Source organism: Trachypithecus francoisi, unplaced genomic scaffold (genome assembly GCF_009764315.1).
Source record: "Trachypithecus francoisi isolate TF-2019V2 unplaced genomic scaffold, Tfra_2.0 Lachesis_group8, whole genome shotgun sequence".
Lineage (NCBI taxonomy): Eukaryota > Metazoa > Chordata > Mammalia > Primates > Cercopithecidae > Trachypithecus > Trachypithecus francoisi.
This window is the reverse complement of record NW_022681473.1, coordinates 20706689-20729332: the sequence shown is the minus strand read 5'-3', so window position 1 is coordinate 20729332 and position 22644 is coordinate 20706689. Positions and strand designations below refer to the sequence as shown.

Below are 22644 nucleotides of genomic sequence, written 5' to 3'. Positions count from 1 at the left end.
TAATTATGACTTAAATATAGGACTACTTTCTGACTTCAGTTTCCATAAAGGTCAGGAAGAGATAAAGAATAAAATTTGGGGTAGAAAACTCAAAAAGGTTTCTAGAAATACAATGAGTTGCTAAGGTCAAATACTAAAATCCAGGCACCTTCCTAAGACTACAGTTTAATATTAAAGTGTGATGTCATGGAAACAGAAGGTCAACATTGAAAAGATGGCCTTTCCTGGCCGGGCGTGGTGGCTCACACCTGTCATTCCAGCACTTTGGGAGGTTGAGGCGGGTGGATCACCTGAGGTCGGGAGTTTGAGACCAGCCTGACCAACATGGAGAAACCCCGTCTCTACTAAAAACACAAAATTAGCCAAGTGTGGTGGTGCATGCCTGTAATCCCAGCTACTTGGGAGGCTGAGACCGGAGAATCTCTTGAATCTGGGAGATGGAGGTGAGGTGAGCCAAGATTGTGCCATTGCCCTCCAGCCTGGGCAACAAGAGTGAAACTCTGTCTCAATGAAAAAAAAAGAAAAAGAAAAGATGGCCTTTCCTATTGTGTCTTGGTTGTGAAATCTAATTATAGCATGTTGTGGACACTTTGGCTTTAATATCCTGATTACATTAGGACCCCAGGAATCGCATTCAGCTTCTTTGAGTTTCTATCCCATGTGTATTCCGTGTGTTTGTGTGCATTTCTTATCCCACACTCTTACATCTGGCAGACAGCCGTTGTCACAAAGGTGGTGATGGGTGTCCACCAGTGATATGGATGAGATTGATAGGGGACCTTGGCAATCCCAGAGTATAAAAGGCTAGGGAAGTATGCAGCTGCCATAATAGCAGATAGGACATTTCATACTCAGCCACCTTCTGGCAAAGATGGAATTCAGTCCTGGGCTTTTTGCATGATAACGTATGAATATGAGTGTAATTAATGCCACTGAATTACACATTTAACAATGGTTAAAATGGCAAATTTAATATTATATCTATTTTACTACAGTTTTAAAAAGTGAACAATGTAATATACCAAAATCTTTATATGCTTTAAGTGGGTAGATTGTATGGTGTATGAATCATATCCTAATAAAGCTGGTAAAAAATATAAGAACATTTAAATAATCTTAATTGTTATCCATACAAAAATAGTTTTGCTTACATTGCTGTATTAAAAGTACTTAATATTTTAATGATAGCAAAGAGATTGAATTTCTTTCATTACTTTTTAAACTTTATTTTAAAAACATTTCACACTTAACAGATAAGTTTTGAGAATTGTACGTTGAACTCTTATGTTCCTCACCTATTTTCACACATTGTGAGCATTTTCTCTTTATTCTCTGTGTTTAGAAATATGCACTGTAATATGGCAGTGGTTTTTGTTTTTTTATTTTTGTCTTTTTAAAAAATTCACTGTGCTACTTCTGTTAATCCTTTGCAATCTGAAAATTCATACCTCTCATATCTTACGTACTGAGAACTTCTTTAATTTCTTTGATAGATTTATTTCTCCCATAGTCTGTGTTTTCTTTTCTGGAATCTCCTATTAAATGGATGTTGGACCTCCTAGATTTTCTCATTTTTTCTGTCCTTATTTTTCATCTCTGCCTTTTTGTTCACCAGTCTGGAATATTTTCTCATCTTTTATCTTGCAATCCTGACCTTTTTTCCCCCCACTGGCAGGACCAACCAGGTAGAAATCCTGCCCTTAAAAAAATTTTTAAACTATTATATTTTTAATATCAAAGAGTTGTTTCTGTTCTTTGATAGAGCTTTTAAAATAAAAATAGGAATTTATTCTTGTTTCATGGATGAAGAATCTTACCTCCCAGTGGATACAATTTGTTGTTGATGCAGTTTTAATTTCCTTCTGCTGCTTCTATTGTTTCTGTTACTTCTAAGTTCCTTTTTTTCTTTATTTGTTTGGTTTCTGTCATTCATGCTGAAGATGCTCTTGAAATGTCTGTGATTCTAGAATCTGCTCATGATTGAGAGGGAAGCACTGAAAAGCTGATCGGAAGTTCTCTGTGTGAAGGCCAGCTTATTGCCTGGAGGACTTCACTGTAAGATGTTGGGGTGCCAAGCTAGCCACATGGCTGCCAACGCTTTGGGAACTGAAGGGGAAAGAAGGCTGTAGGGCCCATTATTCAGAATGTAGATTTTTAGCCTGTATTTTCCTCTCCTCTCTGCCTGTATTTCCCTGTCTAGAGCTCAGTTTCCTCGAGGAAACCTCCCTTCTCTAGCTGGGATAAGGGACGAGTCATTTTCTGGCTGAATAGGATCAAGGGAAAGTTTGTGAATCTGGGCCTCTAACTGCTCCTTACACAGATTTTTAACAGTCTTCCTGTTTTCAACCTTACCGCTCCTCTTACCTCACAAGGTATCTGGTGAGTTTCATTCCTGAGCCCTGTGAATTCCCGGGTTGGCTTGCTTGCCATTGCTGCCTCCCCTCCTGGTAGGTGCCCAGGTCTCCACTCTCACTCCTCCTCTGCTACCCCTTCTCTAGTCCTTTCCGTCTTTCAGAAATATCGTAATAGGCCCATCAGCTGTTGTCTCTTCTCCCGTCTCTTTGTCCTTGCAGATTTATCTTCTTTTATATTCATCAACTGCCTTTTTATTGGGTTTGGGGAGAGAGTGGAGATAAATGCATGCTTTAATCTGTCATGTTTAACTAGAGTTCTTTTCTCAGCTGCAAAAGTTCTCAGCTCCTTTTTCAGTGATATCAGAGCCAAACTTAATTAGTCCATGCAAATTTTGAGGAGGGGAAGACTTTGAGCAGTTGCTTAGCTCTGGGATCGGTCCTGGTAAAAGCCACCAAGCCTGCCATGTTTGGGTTTGCTGACGATATTGGGTGAGCCATATTGTTACAGCTGCTTTTCTGACCTGTGTTAATCTGTCCTCTTGTAGAAGTGGGGCAGCGTGAGCAATCCACTCTTCCTCCCGCTGATCCCACCACAGTCTCAAGGGTTCACCGCCATAGTCCTCACCTACGACCGAGTAGAGAGCCTCTTCCGGGTCATCACTGAAGTGTCCAAGGTGCCCAGTCTATCCAAACTGCTTGTCGTCTGGAATAATCAGAATAAAAACCCTCCAGAAGGTAAGAAGCCTTAGTGCATCTCTCAGCTGGATTGATTTTGGATGGCCAAATTATTCACATCCTTTGTTTTAAAAAAATTTTCCTGCTTTGTCAATAGCAATGCCATTTCTGAGACAGCATGCCTTCATTTTTCTCAGTCCTCTCATTCTTGTTCTAGGGTGGCCCATTTAACTCCAAGCCCTGGCATCCTCTGTAGCCACAAGTGTTTGAGGGCTTAGGAATCAATAGGATCAAAGGCTATCAGCCTTGGGAAAACAGATCTCAACTTCCCTCAGCCATCTCAGCTGATTTGTTTACATGAAAACTCAGTTTAAAAGGCATTAGTTTTCTCCTTTCTTATCTCTGCTCTGATGCTGTACTTTCCTCCAAAAAAAAAATAATAATAATAATAAAATTAAAAAGGATGGCCTCACATCTAATTGGAAAAGTCAGCAGCAAAGCATACTCTGTCCAGACTTCAAGTCAGGTCCTTAAAGAGAGCAATCACTAGAAGTTCCCATTGGTTCTCCCTTAATCACTTTGTTCCTTGCCTTGGCCACCCCTGTAATCTGCTGGCTGGCAGCTAGGGTTAAGGACTATTTGATTCATTGGATTTGTTTTTAATTCGGGACGCACAGAGTATGTTCCACCTGCATTTAGTTTCTCATTCAGTCTGTGTATTACTGATCCTAATCCCAGGGACTTCAAAGCTCCTGCCATTTATAGCCTATTAAAGCCAGGAAGTTTCTGATGGATTAGAGCAAGGAATGAATGAGTTTGAAGTTAGTAATGTGCACCACTGTCACCGATAAGGTCTAGTTTATTGCCTGACAGTAGTATCTGCACTTTTTATGGCTAGTCTCTTTTATGGATATACTGAAGTCGGGAGAGTCAACCCTGAAAATGGCCAGTAGTAGATCTATAGTCCAGGCTGGAAGAAGACCATATTTCTGGCTCTGTTAGGCAAATCAGAATATGCCTTGAGAAAATTCTTTAGTTTTTCCTTCACTTCATGAGATGTTTGTTCTCTGAGAGAATCATATGCTTTCTTTTTAGATTTAGGGAGCGACAGTTTGAGTAAATAAAACAGCTATTTTAAATGAAAGTCTTATATCATTCCCTGATTTTTAAAAATTAACTTTCTATGCCAAGATTTGTTTTCTCTTTCTCAACACTACAGCATGGCCAGTTTTCTGGGTTTTTGTTTTGTTTGATACTTAATGAGGGAGAAGGAAAGGGGTAAAAGAAAAAGGAAAAGGTGGGCATCATTTAAGAAGGGAGGATGAGAATACAGAAAGGAAGGAAAAGAGAGACAATTATAAGGAACTATGTGAAGAAGGAAATTGTTGACTTGGATTTATTCATACCAATTGCCTTTCTCCAGAGTGAAGTGAATTGGATGGTATTGCATTGCTAATTAGTCCCTTCATTTATAAAGGATGAGTTATGTTTGTAGAAGGAAGTCTGGGGCCTGTCATTGGGTCTGGAGTGGCCTATTGTGTCTTGTGGTAGTCACAGGCCTGTATATGCTCCTGCATGCAAAGGCCACCAGTTTTCAGAGAGACTCTCAGCCTGTTCCTGCAGTCCTGCCTGAAAGGCAGAGTTGCAAATTATAGTGCTAAATGCAAAAGAGGCTTCTCCTTATAACTCCTGGTTAGCCACTTTAGGCATAAGGTGAGTTATTTATTGTGAATTTGTGTCACTTCTTTTGGGAAGGTATCATTGCAAACTGTGAGAAAGGATAACTTTTTTTTTCCTTCTTGATCTAAGCCTCTACACTGGCCCAACTAAAGGCAGTGTAGCAGGAGCCCAGATTTTGGAGTTGGGTGTTCAGTTTTAATTTTTGGTAAGACCCTGCTAAAATGTAGTGGTTAATTTTATGACCAGGACTTTAGTTTATTTTTAAAAGACTTTGACTCTAGGGAGGAAAAAGAGCCCTTAACTGATGAGGCCCTAATTTTGACACGTGTAGTGACTGGACTGGCTTTTTTCTAACAGTGGTTTTTAGGTCAGGGCTCTGGCTCTGGCTATGTGGTTGTTTGGGGAGAACATGAACCATGTTTAATCTTCTGTGGGGTGTTTGTTCAGTTGGTAAATGAGGCTGTCAGCTCTGGTCCGCATGCCAGCAAAGGCATCTGATTTTTCACATACAGCATTAGTAACATATATATTATATATATATATAAAAAAGCAAATCCAAGTCTTTGAAATATTAGAGGCAAAAGTGATGTTTTTCACTTTCTCTACATTTACTAAAATAAATATTGTGGTTACCATGTCTGCTGCTGGGAGGATTTGTGTAGGCAGAAATCTACCCGCCTTCCTACTTTTTTTTTTTTTTTTTTCATTCTCCAACCCAGCCAAATACTTTTTTCTTTTGGTTACACTTAAGTCCAAATTTCTGGGTTTTAAGTTTAAGTAAATACTTAGACTAGGCAATTGAAATTTCCAGTGAGCTTTCATCACGTTGATTTTGTGCTTTGTCAGAAGAAAAGGCAGGCTACTGCCTTTCTTCTTTTAACTGACTTTAGTTTTAAATTTGTATGAATATCAGGAGCCCCCCAGCTTCAGATTGTGATTTGCATAGTCCTAGCAGGCAGGGTGGGGTTCGCTGAGCATGTCAGCAACCCAGAATGGTCAACAGGGGAGTAAAAACAGCAGCCACCTTCCTTGTGAGCCAAGTTCTAGGACTGCGGGGAGTTGGTTCATGAGACCAGCTGTACACCAGCAACTCAGGCAATTCTGAAGTAGGCTTAAGGTTCGTATGGAGATAATCTGATAATTTATTTTGTGAATCTGTGGTTGTATTTATGATAGTGATTGGCAGGATGGACTTGGGGTCATCTTCAGTTAACCTGACCATTTTGTAGTACCTTTGCCAAGTTGGAGAAAAATGTCTTTGCTCACATTTCTCTTGGCATCCAACATGGAGAAAACCGTTAATCAATGTACTTAAAAAAAGAAATCCATAACACAAGGAGTTCTTTTTCTCCTTTGAGCTGGACTAAAGCTCATACTGTGAAGTTATCAGGTCACCTAGCTCAGCTGTTTGTTTTTCATAAATTCTGCAATGCATTTGAAAAATCTTATTTTTCAGGCTACTTTGTATGAATGGAAGCTGACATTTCTATTTTGTCTGTTATAGGTTCACAGGATGAGACATAAGATACAAGGGCATGCTGTTTCATTTAGAATTTAAAGGAGTAAGGAAACAAGACCCCATTTAGGCTAAGCAATAGAAGTTAGGCCTGAAGATTTCTAGCTATGACACAGTTTCTGTCTGCATTCTAGGGGTCACCCCCATATCCTTTGTCTAGACCTCTTCATGTTATCAGTAGAGAAGTGAAGTTCATAGGACTTCACAAGAATCCATTTGTGAAGATGATAATGATGTAACCATATTATATACTTTTTAAATCCTAGGAATAGGAACTGTGCTACATGCTTATTATCTCTAGACCTTAGGACAAGCCTGCAAGGAAGCTATTATTATCCCCATTTTACAAAAATAAGGAAAATGAAACTCAGATTAGTAATTTGTCAGAAATCAACACAGATCTTTCTAGATCCAAAGCTCACGCCCTTTGCACTAAGCCCCCACCCCCCCAATGTCTATTTAGATTACCGTTTAGTTGTAGGAAAATCATCATGTGTTGTCAGTTCTTTGATTTGGGATCATATATAAGAACTAGATCCTTGTCAGGGACTCAGAGAGACAGAAAAGTAAATCTATTTTTTTGAAAAGACTAATGGGAAGGAAAAAAACCTCTTTTCTTTTTCACATATATTTTTCTTTCCTACCTCATGCTCCCTTCTCCTTCTACTGCTCCAGTCCTGATTTTTTTAAAGGTTACCTTTCCAGAATCAAAATTCCATATCAGGATTATCTAAAGGCAGGATATGATTTTAATGCTTGTTCTTTGATTGCTGCCCTCTCATTTCTGGCCTCCACGAAAGGAATACTGTCAGAAGCCTGAGAGAATGCTACTTCTCTTTCATGGAGGCCATTTAATTTGACAAAGGGAAAACACAAAACTGAGAATTCTATTTAGAGTCCTGTCTGGTGGTAGTGATGGTCCACAGATAGCTGATCACTAAAATGGAGACGCCTTTTGCCAAAGCCGACTTTTGACTACTCAGATCTAACTTGCAACAGGGAAAAGTAACTATATATCTTAAAAAGCCATGATTCAGTCTATATTTCTACCTGCACCCCATATCATCCTCCTGGGTCTTCATTGCTCTCTAAAACCTCCCCTTCAAAGACTTCACAGAGGCAAGTTAGTTCTTTGTGGACATGGTCTCAGGTAATTATTTGGACATATATAGATGAACAGTGTGGAAAGCTGCCTATGGGTTGAATATGCTATACACATTCCCCAATTGTAAGTCCAGATTCCATCCAGTGTAGAAGTATGTTCATACTTAATCAAAGTAGCTAGCCTAGTTTCTCTGCATAGTGGAAAGAGGAGCTGTTTGTTGTCTTGTGGAATTAACATGACCAAAGTTCCATATTCTTTTGTTTTATTAGCGTGTGAGAGTTTAGAGGATTCATGTCAGGGATCTTGCTTCTCTCAAAATGGATATGGAAGGCCTGAGCCAGGGGTATACCACTGGATTGTACCAGATCTCAAATGTACCACTTTGACACTGCTACCTAGGGTTCAAAAAAATGCTCTGGTTCTGTAGGTAGACATAGACTTTCCAGAGACAGCATGGCTAACATTTAGTGACTACCGCCAGTGTGCTGGGCACTGTGTTGCTGAATACTTTCCCATTCATCCTCACAGTCAATCATGTCAAGATGGTGGCGTCGTTATTCCTTCTTCGTAGTTGAAGAAGCAGGCTCAGGGTGTTTAACTTGTTCAAGGTCACATGACAAGTAAGTGGTAGACCTGGGATCTGAAGCTGTTTCCAAAGACTGTGTTTTTTCTGTGATGTTTGCTGCCTCATGGAGTCCTAAGGCCGTAGAGGCATCTTGTTTAGTTTCCACCTGATATCAAGTAGAAATCTGACCTAAGTTAGTGCGTTTGAAGTAAAAGGGCACATTGTGCTGCTGAACGCAACACGTCTTAGAACAGTTTATACCATCAGGAAGTTCTTACCTATTTTAAGTCTAAATCAGTTTCCCTGTAACTTCTACCCTTCCATTTGTCATGCTTCTAACTCTAGAGGCCATAGAGAACAATTACCTTTTCATTTGATAGTCTTTCTGATATCCCAAGAATATTAGTCAAGGTTCATTTAGGAGACAGAAACCGCATGGTAATTTGAACAGGAAAAATTTAATATGAAGAATTATTAACTAGTAACAGGATTTGCCTACTAAAGGGTAAAGAGAACTCTAAAGATTATAGAAAATAAACTTGGGAGAGCCCCTTCCCCAGCTAGATCTGAGATTCACACCTTACTAATCACACCCACTGGATTAGTAAAGTTTACTGAAGTGCCACAGGCCAAAGTTGACAAGCAGGAAACCCAATCATGCCCTCATCTACACATAGAATTCAACAGGAATCTGCCCCAGAAGTGTTATTGAACTTGCTGGGAAACTGGCTAGGGCTTTAGTGGAGTTCACCTGGAGCTACCCACAGGGAGAATTTTGGCTGAGTTGCTGGTGGGGCATCCACAGAACTTGCTGGGAAGCTGCTTGGAGGGGTGCTGTTAAATTCACTGGGAAGCCTGTTAGGGTGTGCTAGAACCTGCTGGGAAGCCGCTCCAGGGAAGAGGTGCTACTTACACTTGCTAGAGACAAGTGTCCCTGCCTGCCTGCCTGCCTGTCTGCTGGCCAGGCACTACTGGAGCAAGAAGTATAAAAGGTATACCAGAACCAGAACCAGGAAGAAAGCCACCCCCACGCACTGCACTGGCCCTTCAGTGCCCTGTACTGACACAGTGTGACGCCATGCCAGCTGGCAAAGGAGAGATGATTGCAGGGTCCAGTTCGGCTATCACTAACAGGGCAATGATGACTACAGTTGAAACTGAGAGGCAATAAAGTAATAAGTGGCACACTTCATTTCTTTAAGCATTCTATAGAAAGCCTGGATACAGATGCCTGCACTGTCTTTGTTATTTCTTCTCAACTATTTTCTGGGCTTGTTGGTACTTCTCTTAACGTTGTGGTACCCAAATCTGAACAGAGTCTAACTCTGTTTTCTGAGTGTAATCTGGGTACCCTGAACATCCCTGAGTTCCTTTCAGGAGATCCAGGACATGGAAATTATTTTCGTAATCACATTTAGTCATTATTTATCTTTCCACTTCTTTTATTCTCTCACAAATGTACAGTAGAGTTCTCCAGAATCTACATGTCATGAGTAACATCATTTCCCACAGCTAATGGAATGTGTGCTTGTATATTTTCATGTATTTCATGTTTTAAAATTTCCTCAGTTTTAATTACTAATATAGTAAGTAGGGTGTTTATGTGTGTGTTTGTGCACACGTGCACGCACATGTGTGTGCATATCCTATATAAACAAAATCTCTTTGGGATTTTCAGTAACTTTTAAGAGCATAAAGGGATTCTGAAACCAAAAGTTCTGAAAACCACTGGTCTGGTAGGTAGGGCTATAACCTCCTTCATTTTAGATGTTACGGTACAGGGGTCCCCAACCCCGGGCCATGAACCCGAAACCATCTATGGCCTGTTAGGAACCGAGCTGCACAGCAAGAGGAGCGGTGGTACCGCCTGAACTCCGCCTCCTGTAGGATCAGCGGCAGCATTAGATTCTCACTAGAGCGAGAACACTATTGTGCACTGCTCATGCAGGGATCTAGGTTGCGCCCCCTTATGAGAATCTAATGCTGGATGATCTGAGGTGGAGTAGTTTCATCCTAAAACCATCCCCGCCCCACCTTCCCCCCTATTCATGGAAAAATGTTCTTCCTCAGAACTGGTCCCTGGTGCCAAAAAGGTTGAGGACCACTGTTACAATGTATTCATGTTTTATAAGGATTTGGGAATGGTAGTTGTATGACAGGGATTTTATTTATCTGATATAGGAAGTAGGGATCAAGCAAGAATAAGAATGATTGCTGGAGAAAGTGATTGAACCTTACTAGTTTTGTTCCAGATCCAGAGAAACATGGGATTCTGAAACTGCAGGTCCTTGTTGGTCTTTTAATGCTAAACAGACTTAAGTTCAAATACTAGCCTTATTATTTTCTGTGTATCACTGGGCAGGTTAATTAACCTCTCTGAGCCATGAAAATACTACTTTGTAAATAATTCCTGCCTCATAAGGTTGTCAGGAGGATTGAATGACAGTGCATCTGTAAAGCATCTGGCATATATTAGTTGCTTAACAAAGTCCACTTCTCCCTTTCCCTCTGCTTATTCTTGTCCTGAGAAGAGTGGACTTGCTTAAGATCCCATAGATAATGCAGAATTCAGGCCTCCAGTCTTTCAGTCATGTGTTCATGCATTATTCCAAAGATATTTATCGATTATGTGCCAAGAATTAACTATAATTAACTGTTGATATTGATGAAAAGGCAGTGGCCCATAGGGTTATTTCTTTGGTCATGGATTCAGCCCTTTCCCAAACACACTTTTTGGAGCTGACCACTCTCTTTTAGGCTCTGTGCCACAAGTTTATTTTAAGACCATGAATCTCTTCCTTGACTACAAAGCCTCTCACTTGCACAGGCCCCTTCCAAGACCCTGGGTGTGCCTCAACAGTGTGTTCTACAAACAGTTATATTACAACTATGCAGAAGTAAAGCATTTTATATGCAATCAGTTAAGACAGCTTTTCCCTACTGACTTTCCCTGTATCATACTTCTCCTTCATTATGGTGACTTTGGAGTGGCCATGAGCGCTTTGGGACTTCAAGACCCACAAAAATGAGATTTTTCTACAATGCCATGATAGACTTTTTGAAAGCAGTATGATACCTAGCCTTCCTATTCTTGTTTGATAAATGTGTAACGAACAAACTGCGCTCTGAGATCTATGGACATGGGTGCTGTACCAAAGAAGTTTGAATTTCATGCTCTGCTAAATGCAACATTTTAAAACAAAGAACCTGTGGTTCAATTACTCCAGTCATTTCATAAAGTAGAATGGGAAAAAAATACAAGGCAAGTTATGGGTTGGTGCTTCTTTAGTATACTAGAAAATCCCACATAATTGGACCTAGAAATTTGATATTTACTTTGTAAATTGCTCATGATGAGAAACCCAACCTAGTGAGTCAGGGGAAGGGGGATACAGTGCTGAGTTAAGGAAGCTACACTCATTCAATGAAACATACTTTGATGAGGGGTGGATTTTAGCGGCACTGAAAGCTGTTTGATTGCATGATGGAGGTGGGTACGTCGGGGCAGACATCTTCAGCACATACACTGTATTTCCTAGAACAGCTGCAGGCAAGTTTTCAGCTAGGATATACTTACCTAGAAGTATTTTACAGAGTATTTAGCAGAGGTGGGTAGAGTTCTGATGTTAAAGTCTTGATCCTGAGAATGAGGTAATGCAGACTTTATTTTTCTTCCTGTCATTGTGACCTTGGTCGAGTCGTTTGGCTTCTCTGCCTCTCAATTGTGAGTTGAAGCCAGTTTGTTCATTCTAGTTAGGACAGTATTGAGAATTAGTAATGTTACAAGGATTCAGAGAGGATAAATATGTATGTATATTGTATGTGTGTATATGTGTTGTATATGTGTGTGTGTATGTACAGTATATGTAGTTTTTATCATAATAAAGATGCATCTGTGAGAATCTCCCCTGGCACAGTTGTACCTTTGGATTTGATGAGAGCCATGTATAGAAGTTGATTCTTCTATCTCATTTGTGATGTCGTGCTTTTACTACTTTATCTCCTCATAAAATTAAGAGAATAGTAACTACTTTTTCCCTTTTTCCAGATTCTCTCTGGCCCAAAATCCGGGTTCCATTAAAAGTTGTGAGGACTGCTGAAAACAAGTTAAGTAACCGTTTCTTCCCTTATGATGAAATCGAGACGGAAGCAGTTCTGGCCATTGATGATGATATCATTATGCTGACCTCTGACGAGCTGCAATTTGGTTATGAGGTAAGGAGGTTTTACACAGTATGTTTATATGTTTAATATTACTTTCTATGACTGCTTGTCTTTCCTAAAAAAGAGTATTATATTTCCTTCTTGAAAGTCAGAATTCCTAAAATCTGCTAGTAGAGTCCAAAAGGTGTGCATAAGAGTGTGGGTTATGAAGCTGTTCTGTGAAGCACTGGAGAAACCCTATTCCAAAATGGCAACTGTGCCCTCCACTGGTTTTGGGAACTCCCAAGGAGAGTCCCAGGGGACAATTTCAAAAGAGCATCTATAGCATTTAACAAGCACTTAATTGATGTCTCCTTGAATACCACTTCCCTTGACTCAAGCAGCTGGGCACTGCAACAATAAAAACATCAATAAGTGAAGAAGCTGGCGACACTGACAAACAAAGCAGACCCTGTTGATGGCTTTCTTTCTGAGTTTTAAGTGGAGAGGCTGGCTGCCTGTCTTTAGGGAGAAACATTCCCTATCACCGTTTATTCAATGAGGCTGATGGATTAGGCTGGGTTCAAGGGTTAAGTATGGAGACCAGTAAAGGTCTCCCCAGGGGAAAGTGCCAGAGTCGAGGCCTGGTGAAAAGCAATAGGAATTGATGGGCCCTGTCAGGGTGTACGTGAGATGCATGATGACGACAGGCGGAGGCCTGCGGCTGGGGGTAGAGGTGGTATCAGACTTAAGCACGCAGAGTGTTCAAGTCATTTAGCTATAGCTGGGTCAGGGGAAAGGGGAGCGAGGTAACCATTTTCTTTGGTTAACTGAGGATTTGTTGAATTTGGGGTTCTTAAATCATACTTTTTTTTTTAATGAAGCTATATTTAGTACATGTATTTATTATAGAAATGTATTTTTAAACACTTAAATTGAAGGTGGATTTTAAGGGAAAGGAAGAGGAATCCACTGCCCCCGACACTACCACCACCACCAAAAATTAAAAGCTCAAGTTTTCCCAGGTTTTTAAAAAAATGTAACTTCATTTGAGTGTAAAAGAAATTGTTATGAAATAGATTGATATATAATGCCCTGGGTGATGTAGTTACTGGCCAATGAAAGGCATGAGAGTAGCTAATAAAACATACATTCATCTTTTTGGATTTATTTTTATTCGTAAGAGATGACTTTTACAGCATAGTGTCTAGGGTGTTGGATGATATTTAGTATACTATTATTCCCATTTTAAAAACAAATTGCCTACTTGTTTTTCTAGTCAAGTCATGGCAAAAAGACAATTTTTTTTTTTTTTTTGCCAGTGATTTCTCTCTTCATTGCACATAATGGCTTCAAATGCTACTCATCTGTTTATTTTTGTGGCAAAAGAGAGGTGGAAAAAAGGAATGTTCAAAACGACATGGCCAAGATGGACAGAGTGCTGTCTCTTTAGTATTTTCAGTTGGTCTAAAGGAAGACTACTAAAAGAAGGCTGGGCTAAATGTATTCCTATGATTTCTTTCAACCCTGAGTTTGTTTTAGGCAACTAAGGATATGTTAACGAGAGGAAGTTTTGCAGCGCTTAAAGGGACTGAACTCGAATCTTTACCTCTTTCCTCTGATTACTTGTGTTTGATTCCATATTACCTCTAAAGAAATAATTATTAGAAGAGTGAAACCAGGAAGCTTTCTTATCTCTGTTAGTCAGAATCTCCAGACGCTATGGAAGGAACAACTTTGATAACAACCTTGTATATACAACTTACTATGTTCCTGTCAACGTCCTGAGTGTTTCCATACATTACTTATGATCTTGGCCCAGGCCTGCAAAGCAGGTATGTTTTTCTCATTCTGTACTGAGACTAAGTAAGGTTAGATAACTTGCCTGTAGTCACACAGCTAATAAGTGGAAGAATTGGGATTTAAATCCAAATTTTTCTGACACTGTGCTGTCTTCTCTGAGGATTTTTACTGTGAGTGACATTTGCCTGAGATCAGTGGTCCTCAGAAGTAGTACTTACAGTCATCAGCATATCATTTGCCTGTCACAAAATTATTTTGACTCTAAGGCAAACAAATACTTTTTTTACGTACCCCTACCATTGGTGCTTTAGGGCCTCTGTGCCTAAATTCCTGCTCTATCACTGACCGATTTATGATGATGAACAGGTTATTTAATCTCTCTGGAACATAGTTCATTCTTATATAAAATGGTAATGACAGTATCTACTTCATGAGGTTATTATTTGCATTGGATGAAATTACATAGTGCCTCCCACATGGAAAGTGAGATTCCCCAGTCTAGGTTGGGTTCAGAGCACTCTGTACCTCTTTGTGAGCACATAATGGTGAACTATGTTGTTTAGTCTTTTTTTCCTTTTAGAATGTAAGCACCAAAGGGCAGTAAGTATACCTCCTGTGTGATGGACAGTAGATTGTACACTTTACAGATACCATGTTAGCTGCTGCTGCTGTTATCATTATGATTACTGCTATTTTCATTATTCCATTCATGATTCTACTATGATGAAAGAGATTCTACTATGAAAGAGATTGTTGTTTTCATTATTCAGTAGGGACATTTATTTCTATCTTGAAGAAGGGACTCAGTTTAGTGTTGAATCAAGAGACAAAAGATCATGATGCTCCTAGATCCTGCTTTTTATGCTGAAGCCTAGGATTGATTTTCATGCAGGAATTGGGAGCAGGCCTAACTGATTAAGGGAATAAATAAGTAAATATTTACATCCTAGGGTAGTTATATTGGATCCCAGAACTACTATTTTGTGGTGTTATCACAGTCCCTTGGGATTATATCTGTCTTGTTAATCTCTACTCATCCTTCAACACTCAGCTCGGCTGTTACTATCTCAAAGAAGCTTTCAGAGAGTCCCCAGTCAGGTTGGGTTCAGAGCACTCTGTATGTCTTTGTGAGCAAATAATTGTGAACTATGTTGTTATAGTGTCTGTTTTTCCTTCTGGAATGTAAGCAGCAAACGGCAGGAACCATGGCTGTCTTATTCATTGCTATGTCCTCTGTGCCTAACCCAGTTCGTTGCATTCAGTAGTTAATTCGGTAACATTTGATTAATGAACAAATCTCCCTTACCAACCTACATATGAAAGATATAGAAAAGATTATTCTGGCCTGTATGCCCTTCCACTTTACCATGATCCATAATCTGGTTACATCCATTTTGGAAAACAGTTTGGAGTTTAAAATGTTAAACATACATCTACCTTATGACCAGCCATTCTTCCCATGGGTATTTACCCTAGAGAAATGACAACATATGTCTGTACAAATACTTGTACGCTAACATTGAAAGCAGCTTTTATTTGTAATAGGCAAAAACTGGAGAAAATAAAACAATGTCTATCAACAGTTGACTGGATAAACATTGTGATGCATTCATAGAGTAGAATATGGCTCAGTAATAAGTAAGAAGTAACTATTGATACATGCAACAATGTGAACATTTTTCAAAATAATTATGCTAAGTTAATGAAGCAGGATGAAAAAGAGAACATACTTTATGATTCCATATATATATGAAATTCTAGAAAGTGCAAACTAACCCTAGAGATAGAAAGATCAGTGGTTGCCTGGAAGGTAAGTGGGAAGGGTCAGGCTGTAAAGGGCAGGAGGGACGAATAACAGAGGGGTACAAAAAACTTTTAGGGGAAATGGATATGTTCATTATTTTAATTGGGGTAATGGTTTTACTGGTGTATACAGATGCTAAAACATGTCAAATTATACACTTTAAATAACTATTGTATGTCAGCTATATTTCCAAAAAGCTACAAGAAAAGTTACTTATACTCTAGCAGTAGCATAAAAACTGAAATACTTGAAAAATTTAACAAAACCTGTGCCAGATATGTTTAGTGAAACCTAAAAAATGTTGCCAAGAGAAATTGAAGAACAACTTCATAATTGGAAAGATATAGCATGCTTGTGGATCCAAAGACTCAGTATTGTTACCATGTAAATTCTCCCCAAATTGTATAGATTCAAAGAAATCCAATCAAAATCCCAGAAGGCTTTTCGTTATTGAAATTGACAAGCTAAAATTGAAATGGAAGTGCATCAGACCTGAAAAAGTCAAAGCAATTAAAAAAAAATAACAAAGTTGCAGGACTTACACTCCTTATTTTCAAACTTGCTATAAAGCTACAGTAATCAAGACATGGTAGTATTGGGATAAATTTAGATATATAGGACAATGAAACAGAATAAAGAGTTTAGAAATGGACCACACATGTATGGCCTTGTACACTTGGTGGGAATGTAAATTGATACAACCGTTTTGGAAAACAGTATGGAGGTTCCTTAAAAAACTAAAAATAGAACTGCCATATGATCCAGCAACCCCACTTCTGGGTATATATCCAAAGGAATTGAAATCAGTATATTGAAGAGATATCTGCACTCTCATATTCATTGCAGCGTTGTTCACAATAGCCAAGATATGGAATCAACCTAAGTATCCATAAACAGATGAGTGGATAAAGAAAATGTGATACATATGCACAATGGAATACTATTCAGCTCGAAAAAAGAATGAAATTTTATCATTTGTGACAACATGAATGAATCTAGAGGACATTATGCTATCTAGAGGGCAGGCACAAAAAGACAAATATTGTATTATCTCACTAAATGTAGAATCTAAAAGTCTGACCTCGTTGAAGTAAAGAGTAGAATGGTGGTTACCAGACGTTGGAGAGAAAGGCGGGTAAAGGGGAAATATTGGTCAAAAGGTATAAAGTTTCAGTTAGAGAGGAGGAATAGTTCTGGTGATCTATTCACAGTAAGGTGACTATAGTTAATAATGACATATATTATATTTCAATATTGCTAAAAGAATGGATTTTAAATTTTTCCACCACAAAGAAATAAGTATGCAAGGTGATGGATTAGTCTGATTTGCTTATCTACAATGTGTATGTGTATGGAGCTATCACATTGTACCCCATAAATATATACAATTATTACTTGCCAATAAGAATAACTTTTTTAAAAAGCGGAATAGGATTAAACAGAGGGGGAAAGGGTGGGTTGAGCAAACATTACTGCTTCAAGCATTTTTTAAAAGATGATATAGGCTGGGCATGGTGGCTCACACCTGTAATCCCAGCACTTTGGGAGGCTGAGGCAGGTGAATCATGAGGTCAGGAGTTTGAGACCAGTCTGGCCAATGTGCTGAAACCCCATCTCCACTAAAAATACAAAAAATTAGCTGGGTGTGGTGGTGTGAGCCTGTAATACCAGCTACTCGGGAGGCTGAGGCAGGAGAATCACATGAATCTGGGAGGCAGAGGTTGCCATGAGCCAAGATCGCACCATTGCACTCCAGCCTGGGTGACAGTGTGAGACTCCATCTCAAACAAAAAATAAAAATAAAAATAAAAATAAATAAATAAGTAAATAAAGGATGATATAGAGATAAAGATAACACACAAAAAAGTCCTCAACATCATAGTCATTACAGCAATTTTAAAATAAAAGCACAGTGAGTTTACCACTATATCTCCACTAGAATGGCTATAAGTAAAATTAAAAAGAATGACAATACTGAGTATTGATGAGGCTGTGGAGCAACTTGAACTCATACATTACTAGTGAAAATGTGAACTGGTACAACCAATTTAGAAAACACTTTGGCATATAAAACATTTTTTATATGACCCAGCTTCCAAAAGAAATAAATATGTGCAGACATATGTCTACATAAAGACTTATCCTTATAAGATCCCTCAACTAGAAACATCAGCTGGTAATGGATAAACAGAATGTGAAATATCTATACAGGGGAGTACTACACAGCAATAAAAAGAAAGAAATGGATACATGCAGCAACATGGATAAATCTCAGAAGTGTTATGCTAAGTGAACAAAGTCAGAGGTCGGAGGCTACTGACTGTATGACTCCATGTATATGAAATTCTAGAGTAGAAAAAACTACATTGCAGGGCTGGGGGATGGGATCGACCACAAAAAAGCAAGAAGGAGCTTTTCAGGTGATGGAAATGTTTTATATTATGATATGGTGGTGGTTATATCATTATATACACTTGTCAGCACTCAATGAATTATACCTTTAAAATTGATAGTTTTTATTGTAAGTAAACTCTTTCAAAACTGGGAAAAAAATTTGGGGATGCAGCTAAAGCAGTGCTTATGGGAAAATTATAGCATTAAATGCTTATACAAAGAAGTCTAAAACAGTCATCAAAAGTTCATTCCATTTTAAGAACCTAGAAAAAGAAGAGTAAATTAAACTCAAAGCAAGTAGAAGGAAGGAAGCAAGGTAAATGCTAAATTAGTGAGGTGGAAAACACCAACAGAGAAAATTTACAGATCCAGCATCTTATAGCAATAATCAGAGTGTTCCAAAATTACTCATCATACCAGGAACCAGGAAAATTGCAACTTCAATGAGAAAAGATAATTAACAGATGCCAACAAGATGACACAGATGTTGGAATTATCTGATAAAGATTTTTAAAAGGTTATCACAAAAAAGGCTCTAATAAGCAATTATGAGTACTGTTACAACAAATGAAAAACGAAAGTTTCAGTAAAAAGAAGATATAAAGAAGAACTAAATGGAAATTTCAAAACTGATTATAATACCTAAAATTGAAAACCCACTGGATGGGCTCAGTAGGAGAATGGAGATAACTAGAAAAAACTGGAGAACTTGAAGATAAATCAATAGGAATTCCCCAGTGTAAACAACAGAGAAGAAATAGATTGGTGAAAAATGAACAGAGCTTCAGGGACTTGGGGGACAATCACAAAAGATATAATATTGTGTCATTAGAATTTCAGAAGAAGAGAAAGAATGTGGGACTGAAGAAACATGTGAAGAAATAATGGCTAAAAACGTCCCAAATTAGCAAGAGACATAAATGTACAGACTCAAGAAGCTGAACCAACTGTAAACACGCAAATAATAAATAGCATAAATTTACATAAATTGAATAACCTGAATAAATTGTAGCAATATTTCTTATTTCAAATAGTAATTAGAAAAGAAGAAAAATAAACTGGTTTATATATCCAAGTATATATACATAAGGAAAGGAGAAAATATGCATAGGTACCACATTCTTTGCTTCTGTTGCTTGATCCCCAGACCATAGTTAATATTTGTAACTTTCTTCTATCCATTCCATGTTCCCTTCCTTCCCAACCAGCACCCTTGCATATTTACTACAGACTCAATTTCTTTAATATCTCTAATACTATTCAGATTTTCTTCTTGTGTTGGTTTTGATAAATCATATTTTCCAAGGAATTGTTCATTTTTTCTAAATTACAAAATGTATTGGTATAAAGTCATTCATAATATTCTCTTATTGTTTAAAGCCTGTAAGATTTGGAATGATATACTCTTTTTCATTCCTGATACTGGCAATTTTTGTTTTATCTCTTTCTTGATGAATCTTGTTGGAGATTTATCTATAATCTTTTCAAAGAATTGAATTTTTTTTTTTTTTTTAAAGACAGAGGGTCTCACTCCATCACCCAGGCTGGTGTGCAGTGGTACGATTATAGCTAACTGTAAATTCAAACTCCTGGACTCAAGTGATTCTTCCGCCTCAGTCTCCCCAGTTGCTAGGACTACAGAATTGTTCCACTATACTAATTTTTTTTTTTTTTTTTTTGGTAGATGGGGTCTTGCTATGTTGTTGTGGGCTGGTCTTGAACTCCTGGTTTCAAGCAATCCTCCTGCCTCAGCCTCCCAAAGCACTGGAGTTACAGGCATGAGCCACTCCACCTGGCCTCAACTTTTAATTTTTGTTGATTTTTCTCTTGTGCTTTTTTTTGTATTTAATTACTACTCCTTTCTTGATTAATTTCTTTCTCTTCTTTGATGAATTTACGTTGCTGTTGTTTTCTAGCCTTTTGACTTGATAGATCAGCTCATTGAGTTCAATATTTGTTTTTCTAATATATGCATATGAAGCTATAAATTACTCTTCAGTTGCTGCCTTAGGTGCATTTCCAGATTTTGATGTGTCATATTTCTATTGTCTTTAAGCTCAAAATATTTTCTGACTTCCATTGTATTATCTTCTTTGACCCATAGTTATATAAAAGTACATAGCTTATTTTTGTCAAATGTTTAAGTTAATAGTTTTCTTACGTATTTCCAGCTTGATTCTACCGTGGTCAGAAAATATACTCTACGATTTTATTATTTTAGAATTTGTTGAGACTATGTGGCCCCATGAAAGGTCTATTTTGGTAAATGTTCGATGTGTGATTAAAAAAGGACGCATCTGCCACTGTGGATTTAATGTTCTTACTAGGCCAGTTAGGTAAGTCTAGCTACCTCAGCACCTTTAGCATAATCGAAATATCCCCTTGCCCTTGCTTGTTCTCTGAAATAAGCGTCTCTATTTCTTCTTTTTTCTGTAGCTTTTATCATTTCTGTAATAGTTAAATTCATTATCCTACTTAAAAGTAAAAATGGTTTAAATACAGTATTTACTATAAGAGAATCAAAGAAAAATCATGCAGCAGACCTTTTTAGCTGTTGCCCCCAAGAATTTTTAAGAGGCCTGGAGAGACAGCAGTCTCCCATTTGGGAATTTTTAAGAAAAGGAAGCCTGCAATCCCCCAGCATTTAGAGTGGTTTTCCTAGTTCTGCTTGGACACAGAAGAATAGACCAAGTGACTTCCTGAGATCCCTTTGGGTGTAATGATTCTAAGCCATCAGAAGTGCAGCCAGATCTGTAAGGTGTGATTCTGTGTGGAAAAGTACCAAACTTCAACACATAAAAAAATGTCAGATTCCTTCACTTTCTTGTGGAACACAGAGAGACTGTGTGTGTTAAGATAAGGGTGTATTTGCAGGTGATAGCCAACAACATATTGAAATTGAAGAAAGAAATCAAGAAGTTATTTTAATGGAGGAGACAGAGCCGAATATGGTGAACCAGATCTTACTTCGTTCAGGATTCTAACGATGCCTGTATTGAGGAATAACATGTAGATTCAAGCCCTAGACTTCCAGCATGTTTTTCACAAGTGTGAAGGCATCCTAAGGCAGTGCTTATGTTAAAGAGTTGGAAGAATTGATTTACAGAGACCATTTTAAAGCAACTGGCTCCAGGTCTTGCTAAAGGAACATAAAGCAGTAATTAAAGGCCAGTTCACAGATTGCACACTTCCAAGAGCTATGAGAGAAACTTGGGCCTAGTGTAAGAGGGAAGAGATGTAAGATAAATGATGAGGGGAGATCTACCTGAATATTAGCTTGCAAATTGATAGTGAACTCTAGAATCACTCTCCAGGAGAAAGTTATTAGAGTCACAATAGTCCTTTCTCCATCCTTTGTCAAATCATTGCACAAATAGATGATGCCAATACGCTATATTGGGATACACAGACGAGGCTGTGGCACACTAGATGTGACCCACCCGAGGCCTCACTGCTGATGAGTGAGGATTGGATCTTTACATGCTCATTACCCATTCATAGCACCCCAGTCAGAAAGCTCTGTTTAAAAGAAACAGTGTCAGAATGTGAAGATCTTAGGATCATCCTGTCACTTCAGGCTTTTTTGCTGAGAAAACTGAAGGGCACAGGGGTTAAGTTACTTCTTTGGGGTGTTAAATATACATTGAATATAACCCTTAAAGGCACACCATAGCAAGTTCTTGGGAATGAAAGGCTAGACCGTGTAGGAAAGCCCGTTTTCTTCCAGCATCTGTGACTTGAGCACACAGACATTTGGACCGAATACCGGGTATCATTATTTATTTAATTGGAAGAAAACAGAGGGGTTATTTGTGTGTTTATATGGGTCGTATTTCCTGTTGGAAGGCAAAGGGCTTTGGGAAATGTTCCATTCTCTCTCCAGCCCTGAAATCAGGAGCTAGGAATGATCTTCTCTGGCCCTGCGTGTTTCTGACTTGTTTGACAAGCTCTAGTGAGCTACCAGATGTGGAAATTCTTTTCAGCCTCGGATAATTTATTTATCTGTTTATGTATTTTACTAGGAAAGTATCTATTGAGTTCTTGATACTCATTTGCGAGGGACTCCTAGGGGAACAGTAGCAGCGTATAGTGTTACTTGAATGTTTGATTTTTTTTTCCAAGGCTGTCTGCTTTTATTTCAGATCTGAGAGCTGGGAAATAAAAAGCAACTTATTCCTCCTCCCCTCCTCCACCTTTGAGAGAGACAGTTTAAAACATGTGGCAGAAAATGAGCCATGGAGACTTGGCTAAATGTATGAATCTGTGAATTTATTTTTTCTTTCATTCTTTGATCCTCATTTCCAACCATAAAAATTACTAGTAACACTTAAGTGTTGAACATTTTCACCTGAGAGATGTGAAATGCTCTTGGCTAAGAATATCCATTATAAAGTCAGTGAATGAATTCCTGTTCATGTGAGAATAGGAATTCACCAAGAGCAACTGTGTGTTGTTAGGCACACAAAATACTGATGCTCTCCCTTTTACAACCTGGGTATCCTGTAGGTGGTAGCACTGGTAATACCTCCTGGGTGTTAATACATTGTGAGAATTTATTTGTATTACTTTTTTCACAACTTCCCAAGGTAGTAACAAGTAAATACT

The 22644-nt window shown here is 38.4% G+C and overlaps 1 protein-coding gene across 4 annotated transcripts in view; it reads left to right on the top strand.

The window, feature by feature from the left end:
• Positions 1 to 22644, top strand: part of EXT2 (exostosin glycosyltransferase 2) — a 200218-nt gene that overhangs the window by 111689 nt on the left and 65885 nt on the right. For all 4 annotated transcript variants that reach the window (XM_033207210.1, XM_033207209.1, XM_033207211.1 and 1 more), the window contains 2 exons: positions 2900 to 3089; positions 11944 to 12110. In XM_033207210.1, the coding sequence (XP_033063101.1) occupies positions 2900 to 3089; positions 11944 to 12110 (357 nt within the window). The remainder of the gene's footprint in view (positions 1 to 2899; positions 3090 to 11943; positions 12111 to 22644) is intronic.